At 42.1% G+C, this 18,895-nt stretch overlaps 1 protein-coding gene across 3 annotated transcripts in view; it reads right to left on the bottom strand.

Annotated features, from left to right (window-relative positions):
- gria3b (glutamate receptor, ionotropic, AMPA 3b) overlaps positions 1-18,252 on the bottom strand; it is an 80,781-nt gene extending 62,529 nt beyond the window's left edge. For all 3 annotated transcript variants that reach the window (XM_019268480.2, XM_027282562.1, XM_010736194.3), the window contains exons 1-2: positions 17,963-18,252; positions 17,326-17,484 (exon numbers count right to left, since the gene is read on the bottom strand). In XM_019268480.2, the coding sequence (XP_019124025.2) occupies positions 17,326-17,484; positions 17,963-18,041 (238 nt within the window). In that variant the 5' untranslated portion in view covers positions 18,042-18,252. The remainder of the gene's footprint in view (positions 1-17,325; positions 17,485-17,962) is intronic.
- Between the last annotated feature and the right edge of the window lie 643 nt (positions 18,253-18,895).

Genomic DNA, 18,895 nt, shown 5'->3' with positions numbered 1-18,895 from the left:
AGCAGAAATGCTCCATATATCTGAATATACCCTGCACTACACCACTGGCCCAGAGCCAGTGTGGCATCCTTTATTTGGATACCCTTTGGGGCACTGAACCACTAGTAACTCTATGGAGCATTTTTTATGGATAAACAAGGGTGATGCAAAACACAGTCCTGCCAATGGTTTCACAGCATCCCACTGATTGCTGATGGCAGTAATGGACCAAGAAACAACAGCAATTATGCACCAGCGACATGCAGGGAAGAAGAAGACTGCTAGCAAGTAAACAAGGATGTAAACAAAATGTTCGAAAAAATCTGCTAAGATTTAACAAGGAAGGACGTTTGTTAAGATGGGGGGTAAGGAGTCTGGAGTTCTGTCACCAAGGCCTGTTAGCATGGAGCTCAGCATACTGCGGACAGGTTTGTAACCTGTAGTCAAATCATATGTTGTTTTTATTATTTGAATCTTTAATTTTGTTGGTGACTCTAGAAACACATCTGAACTGTATGCATGATTTTATAAACTTCATATAAAGAATCACGTATCTTAATATGGCCATGTAAAACTGTAATAGAGCATGCATAGATTTAGTAACACAACAACGGATGTGTAACTTTTATTATATCTATTTAGTGCATACAGCCGCAGATTGTGAACACCCCAATGCGTCTCTTCTCTGCTAGATACATTAGTAAAAGTCACATCAAAAAAGGTTACTGGCCAGTAACTTTAATGGCTCAAATTAGTGTGTCTCTAACAAAGAGAGGGCTGAGTGGCTGCCTGTAATGCTCGCTCACAAAGAAGAAACATTTAACTTTCTCTACTTTCTGCACAACTCTTACAAGAGACGTGCTCCTTTTCCAACGTGACACTTGTATGCGTGAGATTTTTGCTCACAGTTACAAATTCGATCCAAATGTAAGGTTATAACACAAGCTTATTTTTCCAAGAATAAACGAAGAGGTTGTAATATGAAAACAAATGTAAGTCATTTTTTTGACACCCCTGCTGCTCTTTTTTTTTTTTTTGTATAACGCGTGAGAAGCAGAGAACTTTTTTTGTGTGAGAACAAGCAAACTGTTATCTAGAAAAACATGCATGAGATAAGCCTTTATTATCATGGCACAGTGAGTTCGAATGTTTACTTTGGTTCGTGTGACCAAAGTTAAAGATTTATTTTAATAGAAAACATGTTCACAGGGCTGTATAGTTACCAGGTAACTCGTCAAATATCCTCTGAGAAAGAATTAATATAGGATAATTGTGTTTTTTCCTTCCTTTTTCTCTGAGCTTGATGCAGAGTAGTGTATCCAATTGAGAAGGACATTATGGAAATCTGTGTGAAAGCATACAATTTCAGAGTCTAGTTAGCATGATTTACATTCTCTTTGAAGCCTCAAGGATTGGAGCTAAAAGGCATCCATAGGAAAACCACTTATTCTATACTGCACAGCTTCACAGTATTTTGATGAAGGGCTCATATACAACCTAAACAGTCCTAACTAGAAGGGCACAGACCCCTATCAAGTTGTTTTGTTTCTACAGTGATGTTTGAGGTGGATGTTGTGTTTTGATGCACATTTAGTCATGGCATGGGTTCCTAATGGGTATGTCCTTGGCCCGTGCTTTACCGTACACCAACTTTCTTAAAAATCAGGCCAGTAATTTCGCTGCAATCCTGCTTACAAATATAAGGCACAGAAAAACCTCTTTGGCAGAAGTAATAATGAGATGTGACTGGACCTCTGCTCTGTAATCAAGAAAGACAGAACCAAAAACCGAGAAATAACAGCAACAGTATAACAGTACGATGTGACATGATTCTGTTTGTCAAATCTCTTTTTACGCGTTTGCCAAAGTAAGCTGAGAGAGTTTGACTTATGCAAACTAGAATTGTCTGCTTTTGTAAATTGATGCCATATTCCAATTAAACTGATGGACTGTTTTTGGACAATTTTGAGATGTGACTGGATTACAATGGCGAGCCAGCAATCAGGACTTATATAATAATTCAAGTCATTTTTTTAATAAGATGGCTAAAATTGAAATCTGAATAAAACTAGGACTCTATGACTGTAGAGAAATGACTCCTTGAAATGAAGAGTTATTAAGATATCTACCATCTACTCATATCTACTCCATCTACGCACACGTAGATAGTAAAATATTCCATTTTAATTATGCTATTTATACTAATAACATGTCTTCATTTAATGCTTAAATCACCAGAGTAAATTAGAATAATTAAACTAGCTAATATATTTCTTCTTCTAAAGGCGTACTTTTTCCTTCTTTATACGTGGTTAAACATTTACTGGTGTCTGAATTCAGAACCTTTGTTGTATCATTTATAATACCTGACACATCAAATGACTTTGTGCCCTGAAGATGAGAAACTGATCCGGGTATCACAGTTACTAAGGTCAGATGTGGCCCTCGAGCCCTTCCTGCCCAATCACTGGACTTAATTAACTACACTTTTTCCTCTCTTGTTTGTCTTTACAGCCCTTCAACCAGCACCTCCTTCCACCTCTCCACCTGCCTCCTTGATGATATAGTCCTGTGCTTGTGAGAATGGCTGTGAGCAATTCCCAAAGGAGTCAATGACTCTCAACTCTATCTCCTTCTGACAGATATTTTCACCTCAAGGTCTTCCCATCATGTTTTTGTTTGAACACAGAGCAACACACATGGCTGAAAGCACTGCATGGGTCAAACAGACCTACAAGCCACCAAGGACCTGCACATGTGGTGAGGTCTTCATTATCGTGGCAATGCCCTGTGTTTGACCAAACACAAATCATTATGCAGAGCAAAAGAGCAGCAGGTTTGAACAAGAATGCTGTTCAAATGTTCAATACATTGCCCATTTCAATAGTCAAGATAACAGTGTTGTGATGGCACCGACGAGATTGGACAGTTTGCTGAATTACTCCGGGGGAAAATCAGTTTGATAGGACTCAACCGGTACATGCAGAAATCCCACTTTGCATGCCCTCATCCGCTGCATGTCATTTCCTTGACACATGCAATTAAGGACTATCTATGCAAGCAGATAACAAACCTAAACCCTTGGCCCTCGCTTCACCTCGAGATGCCGGCCCATCACGCTGAACAAATAACAATCCCTTTCTTCGACAGGCTTATGCAGTCCACCATTTGCTGCAATGCAGAGGCGGGAGGAGTGCTACAGGAATTGTCTTATCCTTTCAAAGACAATCACCGCTCTCACCTTCAGGAAGATGTCACCACAGTACACAGCCGCTAAACACTGACCCTTTGAGTGTGGCTGTGTGCATTTTTAAGGAGGATTCAGCAGAGTATGAAACATGTAAGGCTTATGATATTCTGTAATTGGATTTCCAAGAAAGCTGGTGACAAAGTCCCTCACACACCACTAATCCTCCCAATCAGCACTGCCGGCCTAAAGCGTGCTCTTCTTTGCAGATGAATAAGGAGGAAGGGAAGAGAACGGAGCATGAAGCGAGGGAAGGCTTGGGGAAGGCAGATGACGAGGGGCGCGGTTCATGCCATCCTGCATAAGGACGGACAGCCGTTGAGGGCGTGCGGACGTGTCCTGACACACCAGGGCTAATCACCATCTCTGTGCTGGGAGTGTGACGAGTTAAAGGAAGCAGGGCGCCCGGGACAGCTGCGAAAAAGAACAAGGGATACAGAGTTCAACATGTCAGACCACGACTGCAAACATCCAAACTGTTGCTGTCGGGATTGGTCCTGCCTTCACAACAAACAAGGAAGATTAACACAGCTGAATCATTTTAGGACTCCATGACAGATGCCTTTATCAAAGTTTAATTGTTTAAAACGATGCCTCCCCATTAGTCAGCCTAACCACAGGAGAGCTGGGCTCGCCTGGGTAAACATTTGTGGTGAAATTTCAGGTAGAGTGCTGGACACAGCTGTATTGTTTTGTTGTTTTGTATCCAATTCCACACAGCAGGATAAATACCTGGCAGTTGAAAAACTCTCTCGTTCCTGATCTTATTTGGATGATTGAAAAAAGAGCAGAGTAAACTTCGTGGATGTCTGGCAGGCACATATATTTTTCCATCATTGTCAAAAGCCTGGTTTGTTTGCCCTGCCCTCCTGTATACATCAGTTCCATCTGTTAGTTACTAGTTTCTGTTTGTCATTTTCTGTTTTCCTCAGGTCCGAAACAGGAGAGCAATGAATCTTGAAATTTCCATATTCCATTTCGAGTGCAAACCATCTGAGTTTAATGCTTTCTGACTGGTTGTTTCTGTCCTTTAGGGAGATTTCAGATCTGTGTGTTTCATGCATGCCTTATGTGCGCATGCAAAGCAAAGAGTGTTCCACACAGGGCCACCAACAGGGGATGACTATCTGCCACTCTCACGAGGTCCACTTCCTGTGCATGTAAACTAAGCCTTTGCCCCCTAGTGTGGCTAATCAGATTACATGTCACAATTCATATCCTATAGTGGTGAAACAAACTGAGATGAGCCATTGGGGGATTTGCATTGTGAAGCTTGATTACAGGGATGAATCTTAAAAGAGCACCTCTCCAGGACCGGTCTCTCACAGCTCTTTGCCTTTCTCTGAAGAATAATGGAATAAGTGAATGAGGACGGGAGATAGGACCAGTTGTTTAACCTTGAAGACATCACGTAAAGAATTCCCTCTCCTTCTCAGCCTCAATCCAGAACTGGTTAAGTATGTAGAGTCCAGTGCCACTTTTCATCTTATTAGTGGCCTTGCTGAGACGGCGCTCCATCCCTGAATGATAATGCTAGAGGAAGTAGGGAGAGGGTGATGAGAAACAGCGAGTGAGCTGTAATCCTATATATTTATTTATATATATATATATAAAACAGGTCACCAGCATACAAACCTTTGAATATACCTTGATCACCTTACTTTTCAAAAGCAAATTTCCCCACAAAAACCAATAAAGTTTTGTCAGCGAGAGGCCTGACTTCAGAGCCGCTTCACACAGTCACTTGAAGAGACGAGAGCAAGAAGTTTTCTTGCATTAGATGAAAAGATATGTTCCATTTTATTCTCAGTAGACCTTTCATTGTCTGGATATGTGTACGGCAATAATCTTGTCTCATAGTCCACTGTGTTGCAGTATAGTCAAGTCTCAGGTTGAGAGATATCAGTCTCATGACAGCACAATAAAGATACAGTGAGGCGGACGAGATCAGAGAGGAGATTGATGAGCAAAGGCAAAATGCTGAAAAGTAATTAAACTTCCACGCTAAACTCACCATTATATAATGATTTTGACTCCTACACACACTTTCTTACTAACCTCTGATGATGTCATATATGTAACTTTAATATTATTTGCCCATATTATTTGTTTGAATGGGATTTTTCTTACGTTGCTTACAGCACTTAAATCCTGCGTTATATTGGACTCACTCTAAACCAGTGGTTCTTAACCTGGGTTCGATCGAACCCTAGGGGTTCGGTGAGTCGGTCTCAGGGGTTCGGTGGAGCCTCCGCCCTGGAATTTTTTATACCATTTGTTACAACATATCTTTGTGAGCAATCGTTTTCGAGGATGCTGGACATAAAAACTAAGAAAAGGAACAGACTTTGCTGTGAAAATGACATGAGACTGGCACTTGCCAAGGTGAAGCCACGCATATCTGAACTGGTCTCTCAAAGGCATCAGCAGAAGTCACACTGAGGTAAGTTGTTGTGAGTTCATGCACTGTGTTGGTTTTGTTATTTGATCAAGGTGATGTTAATGCACGGTTCATTTTGTGCACCAGTAAAAAAAATCATATTTTATTTTTTACTAAAGAAGGGTTCGGTGAATGAGCATATGAAACTGGTGGAGTTCGGTACTTCCAACAAGGTTAAGAACCACTGCTCTAAACAGTCTTGAAAAATCTTTTTGGCCAAAGAAACAGCCTCTATAAAAAAATAAAAAATAAAAGTTAATCGCAACATTGTACTCACCAAAGTAATTGCTAAGATGTCAGAACACAGTAAAAAATAGGTCCAACAGGAGCAGCAAACACAGCAGTCAGCAAATTATACAAAGTGTTGACAAACCATTTTGCAAGATTAGCTAATCTTTATTTAGAGGTTAACAACAACAAAGGTGTGTGCACCTGTGATGTCAGTAATAATTTAAAAGTTGTGGTAAACTTGAGTTGTCCTTTAACAAGTCTGTCTAGATTCAGTCTATATCTACGCTGTGCTACGCACACCCTTTTAAGCTGCGCTTGCACTCTTGCACTCTGTGCATTTCATTCTGAAGATAACACGGCTGAGACACAGCTTCTACAACAGGAAACTCATCAGGCAGCAACAGCCTTCATTACACCTAAATATTTCATTCAGTTACAAGGCGTCCTAGGGCTAAAAAGCTTTATACCGAGACAAACCCCTGAAATTGGGAGTGAAATGTTCACTGACTTTTCACAAACTTTGGCCACTTGAGAGCAAATTCCAAACTTAAGCTTCTTTATGCATAAAAGAACCAAAGTCTATCCCCTTACAGCTTAGGGATGGGCCTACAGTAGCAGCAGCAGCAACAGCAGCAGCAGCAGCAGCAGCATTACAATGGGCAGGAGGAAAATACACTGCACAAAGTGTTGAGAAGAAAGCAAGGGAACTGATGAGACGTTTCTGTGTCCTTGACATTTTTAAGGAAGGTATGTTATTCAGCCGCACTGTCCATTTGCACTAGAAAGAGCAATGTGTTATTTTACAGCAACCATTCATCTATATTGTACTTTCCTTTACAGTAAGATAATTGAAAGCCGGTATCACAATACTTCTACCCACTGTCACAGCCATTAGGGGTCAGATACAGAATGTCTGCAGCCTGTCTTATAAAAACCTCACACATCCTCAGATATCCAGCTTGCTTCCCCTCACTATAAGGCAGGTTTGAAAAAGAGACATAAAAGAAGCACAACTCTGTACTTACTATCTTTTTCACATCACACTCACACAGGCATGCTCAAACACAGTGGTTGGTCACTTCATCTCTCCATCTTCAGCACTGTACCTCTTTTCTCCACTATTCACTTTTCTCATAAACATAGCTAAGCCACTGAACTCTCCCAAGTGCTTTTTCATCATATTCTAGGACTGTCAGGGCTGCAAAGGGCACCGGCATCTGAGAGAAGCTTCCCATTGAGGCTTTTGGAATGGATTCACTCCAAACAGCCTTTTCATTCTGCAGCTGCGATGGATTAGCTCTGTCATGGGTCCAGATGAGGTTTGCCTTCCTGATCTGCACGCCACGTCGGGCAAAATGAAGCCACGCCACCGAGATAAAAGAAGGAAGGAAAAATAAAATTAAGGGACGGGAATGGTGCCGACGGCGAACCCAATGGTCGATGATAGAACACTTCAATATTTCATCACGGAGTCATGCATGGACACACAAACACGGACAGTGGCCTGGGAGCAACCGCCCACAGGTTTTATGTAGCCATGTGTGAAATGGCAAGAGCCACACAACAGCACTCTCCGAATTAACCATTGGAGAGAGAAACAGAGGAGTGTCACGGTCGAGCGAGCACATCATGTTCACTTAATTCTCACTCATGGGGATAGTGAGCTCTAAAGACAGGAGAACTGCGGTAAGATGCATGTCAAGTGAGACAACACCGCTGGGTCACAATGAAATGTTTTTTTCACCTTCACGCCTATAAATACATCCTCTTAATTGTTGGATGAACCGATGGACGGCGATGGAAGCAACTTCCCTGACGACCCAGCAGCAGATGTGTCGAAGAGGCTCGGAGCTTTACTGTCGCCCAGAACCAAATTATTCCCAGATTATTAATGGCCATTTGATTATCATTCTGCTATTCACGGCATTCGTGCAGATTCAATTAAGCTCACACGTTCAGTGTGAATCAGTGAACAATCATATTGGCGCTTGCTGCGGTGACAACACAGATGAAGTGATTTGAGTAGCTTGGGTTGGCTCCTCAGGCCTGCCAGAAGATATTTCTGTTTCAGTGTCATCAGTAGTTCATTCCAGCACATCAACAGATCCTGCTCTGACATCACTGGGGTCATCAATCTACAACTACAATCCCAGTTTCAGTAATTGTCTATAAATCCACTCCATCTCCAGAGGTGTTGGTCTGCATTATGTCTTTCATTACATAAGATGTGTTTAATATTAACCACAAAGGCTATTCATGGCACAGCATGTCTTATTTGCATCTCTGTATCACTGCAAGGAATATGCTAATATGATTATTTCCCCCCCCCTTTCCTCCTCTCCTTCAGCCTGTATGCTAGAGTGCCTTTACACTAGTTTCACAAGGTTATGATGCTTCAGTGGCCCGGCGACTGTGAACTGTCACAAGCAATCAGCTATGATGGAGCCCTTGTTTCTGCACAGACATGCAGCTTTGGCAGGACTCTGCTAGCGACTGCCTTCTTTTGAAACAGGCCAGAAACGTGCGGATCAATCTGCTCAGTCGGCAGACGGAGAGCTGGAAGCTCCCGTCGCACTGTGATCCAATATTTACTAGATGGGAGAGTACATCGTGACACTCCCTGTTGATGTTTTGTATTCATCTCAACACCGGCCTGATGTCCTCCTCATTTCTGACTGTCTTTAGCACAGAGAATAAAGCTTACTCCACCTCAGACATACAGAGGAAAACAACAAACAGCTGATAACACAGCTCAAGTGGACCGAGAAGATTAGACAGCACATAGGTGCCAATTAATGCTTTTCTCCGAGCTTTTCAGACATAACAAAAAGGTCCAAAGTGCTTCCTTTCATAAGCTGTCTGACCTTGGTTAGGACAATGCAGTCAGCAGCTCCTATTGAGAAAGACTACAGAGTTCCCTCTTTTTCTTTTGGACCCAGTGAAGCCAGGCCAATGCAGCAACTTCCGATGAGGCACGATGCGGATGTGCTATTCCAGCTCAAGTAGGGGATTACTGATTCAGTGATTATGGGTATTGTAGAGGAGTCTAGTGAATGGCCAATAGCTAGCTGAGTGTGACTGCAACGGCTGCAGGAACATAGCTGTAATGGGCTTTGTGGGAGAGATTAAATATATATAAAGAGAGAGAGATAGAAATGAGAAAGCCAGGGAGGGGGGGCGAGTGAAAGTAAAAAAAAATGCTGACTGCGATATCAGAGATCTTTTCAAGTGACAACTTTTTGGAAATGCTCTCCCTTTCTTCTTTACTGACTATGTCCCTGTCTTTTCACAAATGGTGCACGAGGGTAAATTGACATTTTGAAATGAAAAATAATCTCTGCCACAAAGGACACATCCCACTCTCCTTGAGAGGTTTTGCTCATTGAGAAAACAAAATGGAAAGCAGCCATCACATGGAGCTGAGCGGCTGGCAGACGTATCCCCCATGCACCTGAGATGAATAGTGCACAATAGCAGCCTGCCCTCCTGTTCATTTCGCTTAAAATGCACAACATGTACAAGGCCTTTTCTTATCATAAACAGTTTTTCTTCGCACAGAGCGATGCTCGCAATGCACCACTAAGATTCTCTGCGTCCTCTTCCTGTGTGGTCCCCTCGTAGTAGTTATCGCTGCTTTTTATATGGTCAGCCGGCTTCTCTTGTTCATCACAACGCAGCACTGATATCATCTTCAATAACAGAGCACAGACTCAGCCTGTCATTGTTGACTTATAGTTCAGAAACCCGCCCTATTATTTGAACAGTGGTGAACAGATGTGCAGAGCATAGATGGGCTGTCATGTTGCATCATGTCTCCGAGGGGCCTCGGTGTTGCACATATTATTCTTAAACCAATTCTTTGTTCGTTGGTGGATGGTCACATCATTTTTTATTTTTTTTATCGCTCATCTGTCGCGTGATTATTGTAGAAATTTCATTTTCAAAAAAATCTATTCAAGTGTTAAAGCTTTCTAAGCGTCCAGTCTGGCAGAACGACTGCAGTATGTATTATATAGTACCATGCACAGCATTTCTATGCTGCAGGCTATAGGGTGATGATATCTTCATGGTGCCATGACAGTCGGTCCATAATCATTTCATCTTAATCACTCTTCTCACTTGCAATTTATCACACACCCAGAAAATTGAGCATGTAGATAAAGAAAATCAATAAGAATTTCAAAGACTCCAACATCCCTACAGTAGGTTTGAACACACCACAAAAGATTGATAACTATCGGGGCTGGAGAAATCTTTAAAGAGTGCCAGTGTGAATCTACGTGATGTAATTTACTGACCTTCCAAATCAAAAGGTCTGTCTCCACCCTGTCCATATATGTTTTTTATATTCCATAGCTGCCGAAATGGCCAAATGCCCAGTGTTTGTGAAAGATATGTGGAGATTTGAGGCTACCACAGCAGCAAGGGAGAAAAGCTGTTGTTTTATCAAACAACATCTGCCAGCGTCATTGATTCCAAGACAAATAGCACTCCGACAGCAACACTTCTCCTCAGGTTGGCTTTAAGAGGGGTTTTTGATATTCTGATTAAAAATTCATTGTGTTGAATCTGCCTTAGAGTGTGTTCTCTGTTTTCTAATCTGAATCTCATTACAGCTTCAGCTGTGTGCCTGACTTTAAATAAATAAATAAATAAAAAATGTAGCAGAGGGCATCTCATGACCAGAAAATTAGGTCAAAATAATGTTCCCTTTGGAGGTTTGGCTTTTGGAATTTTTCCAGCCTTTTCTGAGTTTGCTGTATGAAAAATGTTTAACCTCATGTGAATACTGATGAAAGCGCGCCCGCAAGACTTCATGGAAACTATAGAACATGTAGAATAAGTATTAGTATTTCATTAGTACTACATTTCAGTGAGACAGTTTCTGTAATGTAGTAGCATTTAACAATTAGTGTAACTCTTTTGTTAACAATTAATAGTTTTATAAAAATTACTATTTAGTAGGAGTGTTCCTAATACTTTTAACTCTGGCAGACATTGTTAAGCTTAGGTCAGATCACAGCATGTGACTGTATCTAATAAAACCTCCAGCCTTTCTCTGCCTCAGCCTATATGAACTATGCTGTCAGTCAGCTCCTTCTGCTGATGCCTTGTTTCCCTCTCAGAGGCCTTCCAGTTCCCAGAGGATGAAACCTCATCAAGGGCCGTTACTGTAGCACTCATCTGACTGAGGCCCACATCAAGCCACTGCGACAGGCCTCTGAGACCGCCTGGCCTGCTGGCCTCTAAATTTTTACCATTGCTTTACAGCGTGGTGGCTCATGTTTCTCTCAGAGGCTTTTGCACAGTCATAGTATTTATCAAATATGCTTGTTTATTCTTTGCATTTGGCCTAAATCCTAGCCTGCACATATTTTAAAAATAGTATTTTCTAAAATTGCGTTAGCTGGTTGCACAATGAGATACCGGGTGAGCCAGCAGTATTTTTTACCGTGACCTTTAATTTGAATGAAAGATGAAGTGTGTCATGGGAGCTTTAGTACAAAGCAGTGAAATTTACTCAGTGACAAATGTGAAGAGAGAGACAGGACGTGTCTCTCTATGCATGTGTGAGTGCATACGCCTACAGTGTCTGACTATGTGCATATGTGCACACACATGCATGCATATGCACATGCCATAAACAAATCTCCATCTGTGCCTCCATCACAGCTGGACTGTGATGGCGTGTCCCGGCACAACCCCCCTCCATCGCCTGGAGAAGTCTCTCACTCACATTCACACACAGTCACACACTTACTCTCTATATTAGCCACCTCTAAAACATTCCTTAATCAAATTCTTTTTACTCTTACTTTCTTTTACTGCAGTCTCTATCCTCCTAGCACTTAGTACCCCTAGTCTCTTTCACATCTTTCCCTGCTATGTTTCCCTGGTCACACCTTTCAAGCTGAGTTACAGCCTGCAAGACCAAGAAGTGTTGCACTACTACAATCACCTGAGGAGCTTCTCTCAACCATAGCCTGCCTTGCAAAAACACGTCTGCCTGTCGCTTTGTTTACCATCCTTTCACACACCCCGACCACCACCACCAACAGTCCCAAAAGCTACACTCAACAAATCCATGCGAAGATTTAGTAAGGGCCCTTTTCGTCTGTGCTTTAAAACATATGCCATTTGCCATATGTGCTCAGTCACATCGTAGGCCGCTAGTGTAAAGAATCTGTTGGTGTTTCTGTGCAACATGTGCAGAGCTAGCACTCTCTGGGTGGGCGTAAAGGTCAGTGGAGAAATATGTGTTGTGGCTAGACAAAAAAATAGGCTTGTGCACTATGTTACTGAGTGTTTATGATAAGCCTAATCAATCCATTATCCATGTAAATACAAGCACCTGCTGGAGTTTTCTTTCTGGCCATTAAATGAAATGCCATGTGTTTTTTTTATAGGGTCCACACACTTCCTGATGCTGATATCGTGGACAATATTGCTTATGTTAACACCATAGATCATCCTGCATCACGTGGAATCATCACAACAGCATCTGGTCAGAATTCAGAATTCGACGTCTAGCATCACTTACGTCAACTGCTTTTCAGTTGGTGTTAAAGGAATGGGTCAGTGTTAATTTCGTCAGACGAGACGAGACGAAATGTGTTCGTCAACGAGCCTTTTTCCCTTGACAAGACGATGACGAGACAATACAATGTTCTAAAAACACTGACGAAAAATGTGCCAATGTGCGTTTTGGTTGACGAATAAAAACGAGATGAAAATGTCATGCAAGAAATAAAAAATAAACAAAAATGTCCTCCTTGTTTTCGTCTACTATATAAGAAAAAAAAGCAACATCCAATCCTGCTGTCATGTGTTTGTGCCAGCACTTCTTTTACTGTAGGCAACGTCACGGCCACACGTTTGATATCCAGGAGATAGCAGGAGAAACACAGTGTACGGACAGCGCAATCATGCTTGAAAGGGAAAAGAGACTGGACGTGTGGTCCCATTTCAAATATTTAGAAGCAGAGAAAAAGACACAATGGCTCGTTTTGACGGATGGGAATATGTGCGGGAAGAAATTTGCCAACCTGAAAAGGCACATCAACCTCAGCCACCCAAATATTAAGGTAAGCTAACTGGTCTGGCACACATCTGATTGCATTGGTAAGCTAATCCTAGCAGCAAGCATCCATGCAAGTAGCCACTCGATAAGGTATAGGGGTGTTATCGATGCGTGTATTTTGTTTTTGTACAGTATATTTCTGAAATAAATAGAAACAGACTAAAATGTTTTGACTAAAACTGGACTAAAACACCCTGTGGACTAAAATGTTTTGACTAAAACTGGACTAAAACACCCTGTGTTCACCTTTGACTAAAATTTTGAGACTTTTAGTCGACTAAAATATGACGAGCAAAAATGATTTGTGAAAGACTAAAAGTGACTAAGACTAAGAATGAACTTTGACACAAGACTAAGACTAAATTGAAAATTGAGTGACAAAATTAACACAGGAATGGGTCAACATTTTGGGAAATACGCTGGTCTGATTTCTCGCCAAGAGAAGTTTGATATGGCTCTCGTGTCTGTGTGTTTAACATTAAGCTACAGCCAACAGCAGCTTAGCTTAGCTAAATACAGTTAGCCTGTCCAAAGTAAACAAAATACACCTACAAATAACTCTCAATAATTAACACATCATACTTAGTTTGTGTAATCTGTACAACAGCTGACGTGTAAAAACAATAATTTCCTGGGGAGTTGTGTACGAGACTATTTCTTGGCCAGGACCAAGAAACTTCCTGGAGTCTCGGCAGGTTAGCTGGCCGATCCCCAACACCTCTAAACTCTGTTTTTCTTCATAAAATTGTCATTTTTGCACTTCCATTTTGTTTTGATTAAGGAAATGAGATGACGTTTTAATTATTGAATTTAAGAGTTACTGGTTTGCAGATTCTGTGACTATTTTTATTACTTCTGTTTCCAGCTACCAGGCTAGCAATTTCCCCCTCTTTCCTGTCTGTGTGCTAGGCTGGGCTAGTCATATCCTGGCTTCATCTTCACATTTACCATATAGACGTGAGATGCTTTTACTCATCTGATGCTTGGTGAGAAAGAGAATACATCTATTTTGATGTCAGACTAGTCCTTTAGCTTCATCTTCTCCCATTCACATCAAACCTGACAGTCACTCGCTTCTCTTCAATTGTTCCTCCCTTCTCTTTGGAAATGAAAAAAGCAATCACAGTGACTTGTCTTATCCTGTCTTTTGTTTTCAATACTCTTGGATTTTCTTCTACAGTAGCTAACAGAGGCAGTGGCTGAACGGTGTAGCCAAAGAAGCATCTGCTACTGCCAGTGTTTAAGGACCTGGAGAATTCAATAAAAGAAGGGTAGGCACATGTAAAAAGGCTGGCAGTGGGGACACAGACCATTAGCTTAATGACAGAATGAGGAATGAGGAATAGGGAGATGAGATTCAAAAGCCAAGCATTGCAAAATTTGCCTTTAACACGAATCAAGGCGAGTAATCTAATAAATAGCATGGCAAAGAGAGGCAGAGGGGGGCTTGATGTTTTTTTCTCGCCTCAGGTAAAGGAAGGAGAAGAAGAAGGGTAAACAGGAGAAAAAAGGATGTTGGTGTCATTAAGTCGGCTAGCCGTGACCATCAGGAACATTAATGCTGTCTGCTCTGCTTTCTTTAAATGGCTACCCTTTGCTTTGAACTACTCCTGTCTTCTCTGTGGACATACCTGACTCTGAGCATCCACAGCTATTATGGATCCTGCACTGGTAATTACACATTTCACAATTTCAGATGTCACTTCAAAGCCACAACAGTCTTGCCACCAAAGCGCACACCATGCCTCTACAGTACAAAGCCAAGTCTCAAGGATTACTGAAGCCACACATTGTTTTGCTGCCGGTCACTAATTCAATTAATAGCATAAGGCGTTAAACTGACTTGAAAGAAATTGTTTTGACACAAGTCTGGACCTTCATCCCACCTAAGGATTTCTATTTTCTGATTTTAAAAAAGCATAATAAACTCCAAACAAGTTTAATCTGAATTATTGCATACATGTTCTCTTATGCCTTATTCTGTTGCTTTGAAAGAATGTACAGCAAATGAGGGGGAGTGATGATCTACCTTATGAGTCAGAGTAGAGGTCTTTGGTACTTTATATATATATATATGTCCCAGAGTAAAGGTAGAATGTACACTAAAGCAAAAACATCATCTTCAAGAAAACACAAGTCTAAACTAAAAAACAAATCCTGTCATTTCAACAACTCTAGACCCTGAGGCAGCCAGATCTCATCTCATCAAAGCAATGACACTCGAAATAGATTTACTCCCCAAACCGTGCAATCTTACTTTGCCCCGATCATAAAATAGATGCGTGTTATTGCTGACAAACGTCTGAGTCACCCACAAGGGGCGAGTGATGACAAAGGAAATTTGAATGACCACTAAATAATTGTGACAGTCTGCAGAACAAACAGCAACGCTGACGAATCTAAAACTCAAAACACAGGAGGTCTTCACTCACCACAGGCAAAGCCTCAAAGGCCTGGAAGTCAGCAGACAAGTGATATTTAATAACCGTCATCTCTATTTTGTTCACTACATCGGTAGAGACAATCTGAGGTGCTTGTGGACTGTTGTGAGCTCAGCATGAGCTGTCTGCGGTTTGCGAGCTCAGCTTGACAGGAGTCTCAGGGCACTACCTTGAAAAAAGTCTCAGATCATACATTACACAAACCAGAATCGAAAGAAAACTGCATCATAGACTGTTCTAAGGGCAGTCTTTGCCCAAGCTCTATTGATTAATTCACAATTAAATGGAGGACTCTTAGTGTGTTCAGCATAAAACTTCCTATTAACATGTAGGAGACCAAACATTCAGCACACAAGAGCAATTTCTGGCAGAGCAGATTATTACTATGCTTATCAAAGCAAAAGCAACACTCTCACAAAACATTAGAACATTTGACAATCCGCTCCTATTTTTTGCACCACCGCACAATCGATTTCTTTTAAACAATGGCTGATTTGCAACATTAAAATCTTGTAGTTTCCTTGTATGTGAAGTTTAAGACAGTCCTGAGACAGAGCTCTTGATGGAGATGCTAAGACGTGGCAGCAAGAAACGGGGCCATTGCTCCCACAGGAACCCCTTCCTCTCACTAAAGCTCTGTCTGCCCCTGAATTTAATTAGATTCTGATATCAAGCCTTTTTCTCCTATGCTTGCCTTCCTCTTCAACATGCGTGAAATTGCAACAGCACTATCTATTATTTATTCAGTCTCATTTGCTTATTGTTTCTTATGGATGCCTTCGTTAGGGTACTTGCAGCTCTGCTGCTTGTGATATCACAGCTCACGCTCCTCTTCATCTCCCTCACTGCTCAGACCCACCTCCTCTGCAGGTCTGAGCCCAACTCATTTGCTGGCGAGGGTTGGGGAGCTATGGATTTTTTCCCCCTTTCACCCAATGACAGCACGGTGAGGTGCTATGAGGGCTGGGTGCTAATGAGCTGACTCTGCAATGCTGGGGGAGATGCTCTGTAACACAAGGGGGGAGTCTGAGGACGGAGCAGGCGGAGATGCTCTGGCACAAAGAGAGTCAGAGGGGCCATTATGAGCGTGCCACACAAGGGTTAGAGGGACCGCATCAGTCAGACTGAGCTGCATGTCTCCAAAGTCGGCCATTCAGCCAAACTGAACTCATCTTTTAAAACAATATCACAAAATGACATTCTCAAGTCCATTTCTCACGCTTTACGTCCAGACCGTTTCTGCTGATTTCGAGAAACTGTAGGCAATGGGGGGGTAAAGAAAACAGATCTTGGATCTGCCACTGTACCAGTTGCACCATGGGATGGGCCATAATAGGACCCATAGAGAGGCATGGAGATAACAGATACCAATTTATATGCTTTCATCTTCAAAAGAGAATCATTCATGTGATGAAAGAGAAAAAATATATCTATCAGATACTTTAAATCCACTGCCTCCATCCAATTTTGCTCCATTATATCTCCTCCAGCACAGTCCTTGACACAGGGTTTGTGTAACTGGCTGTATTTTCTTGTCAAGGCCAGGGTGTGAGCAATACATGTGGAATTCGTGTATTTGTGAAATATCACCTCTATGAAACTCAAGGCGGACACAAATACCAGAAATGTGGCTTCCAGCTATAGCCAGTGTCTATAAAATGTTATTATTATTAAAGTATGTGTGTATTTTGTGGTAAAATCCAAGAAGATGACACAGGAAGGACACTGTGTACATTATAAAACTTGAACCAGAGTGAGAGGAACTTGGCTGCTCAGCCCCTCTGGATTAAGATGTAGCCTCTATATGCTCCACACTGTGCTGTGGGTGTGACAGAATTTAATCTGCTCATTCTGCGTGGCGTTGAATGTGGACACGGTGACTTGTGAAAATAGAGGGCACACTTACACGCATGGGTGACCGAGAAGCTGTTGGACGACTCGAGGTTGTCGACGTTGTAGTTGAGGTGGAAAGGCTTCTCAGTTGTGTTTTGGTTGGTGTTGTAGAGTTGGACAGCGAACCTGAACGCGCTGTGCTCCTGCACCGTGGAACGCATGAACAGTCCGCCTTAGAGAGATGAAAAGCAAAGATTAGACAACTCTCTCTTTTTTTTAATGAAGTCTAGTGTCTGATTTTATTCACTGAGGAAGAACTCTATACGTCCCACTGTAACATAAAGCAGGCTGACTGCTCTTTAAAAGGACCCTCATGTATTTTTGACCAGTGCGCCTGTGTGTTAACTCTTCAGCCCGAGCTGAGGAAACTGAACACCTTCCTTATTAAACACTCCACTTATCTTCAGACAATATTTACACTGCATGCAGCTTTAATCTGTATAGTTTTTATTTTTATTTTTACAGAGGCTTTAAGCGTGCTGCATCTGTAAAAATCAAGTTAGACACTGTCATTGCGCAGAGCTCCGGCGCTCCGTCCGGATCTACCCGGTATAAAATTGCACCCCTGTGTTTGATTTACCCGCACAACCCCCCTCTACACACCCCCACCTCAAATCTGTAGCCTTTCCACACAGCCTCATAACACTTACCGATATTAATCTGATTGGGAAATCCCGCGAACGATCTGTCAACGAGCCACAGCAGGAACAAAACCGCGCGTTGTGCCATTTTTTTTCTCTTTCTTTCCTTCTTTCTTTCTTTCTTCTTCTCTCCGACCTGATCTGTTCAACTCCTTAAAAGGGTCTGTCTGAGCAAATTCATATGTTCTGGATGAAAGCCGGGCGCGATGGAAATCCAGTGGAAAGATGATGGTCGCTCACAGTGCACCAATTAGGTTCATTGAGGTGCAGCCCAGCTGCAGAGCAACTAACAGAGAGAGAGAGAGAGACGAGGAGAGAGAGAGACAGAGAGAGAGAGAGAGAGAGAGAGGGAGAAAGGAGGGAAGGGTGGGCTGGTGGGGAGGTGTTGGTGGTGGTGGATGGTGGTGGCGCGGGGGGAGAAGGAGCAGATCTGAACTCCGATTGGACCCGTCGCGGCGGGGCAATATTGGTCAAACTTGATCTGACGTTAAATTAAAGAAAGAAAGAAAGAAAGAAAGAAAAAAAAAACAGAGCCAGCTAGATTACGATGGCTTGGAATAAGAGCCGCGCTTGTCAATATTAGCCTTCTGTTGGCCGGATCAATAGAAGCAGCACTGCAATCTCAGGTGGCCAATGACTCCGAATAGCCCGAAAACATCCAGCTGCTGCATATCCCCGGACCTCGCTGGAGAGGCTGCACCACATGAGGCCAACATGAGGACCTGCAGGTTATTTATTTTTTTTCCCGACATGTGTGAAAAGTTCGTGCTCACAATTTTTTTTTTTAATCCATTTTGCAAACTGGCTCTATCCGTGTTTATCTCCAGCAGTGGCTCAGACAACAATAACACTTTCAAGGTTAGAAACAGGTAAAGTAATAAGTGAGGTGAAAAGTTGAACACACACACACATACACACACACTCAAACACACGCAGTCGATG

The sequence above is a fragment of the Larimichthys crocea genome, chromosome I, assembly GCF_000972845.2.
Source record: "Larimichthys crocea isolate SSNF chromosome I, L_crocea_2.0, whole genome shotgun sequence".
In the NCBI taxonomy this organism is placed as follows: domain Eukaryota; kingdom Metazoa; phylum Chordata; class Actinopteri; family Sciaenidae; genus Larimichthys; species Larimichthys crocea.
The sequence above is the reverse complement of the archived record's forward strand: the minus strand, read 5'-3'. Positions and strand labels throughout refer to the sequence as shown.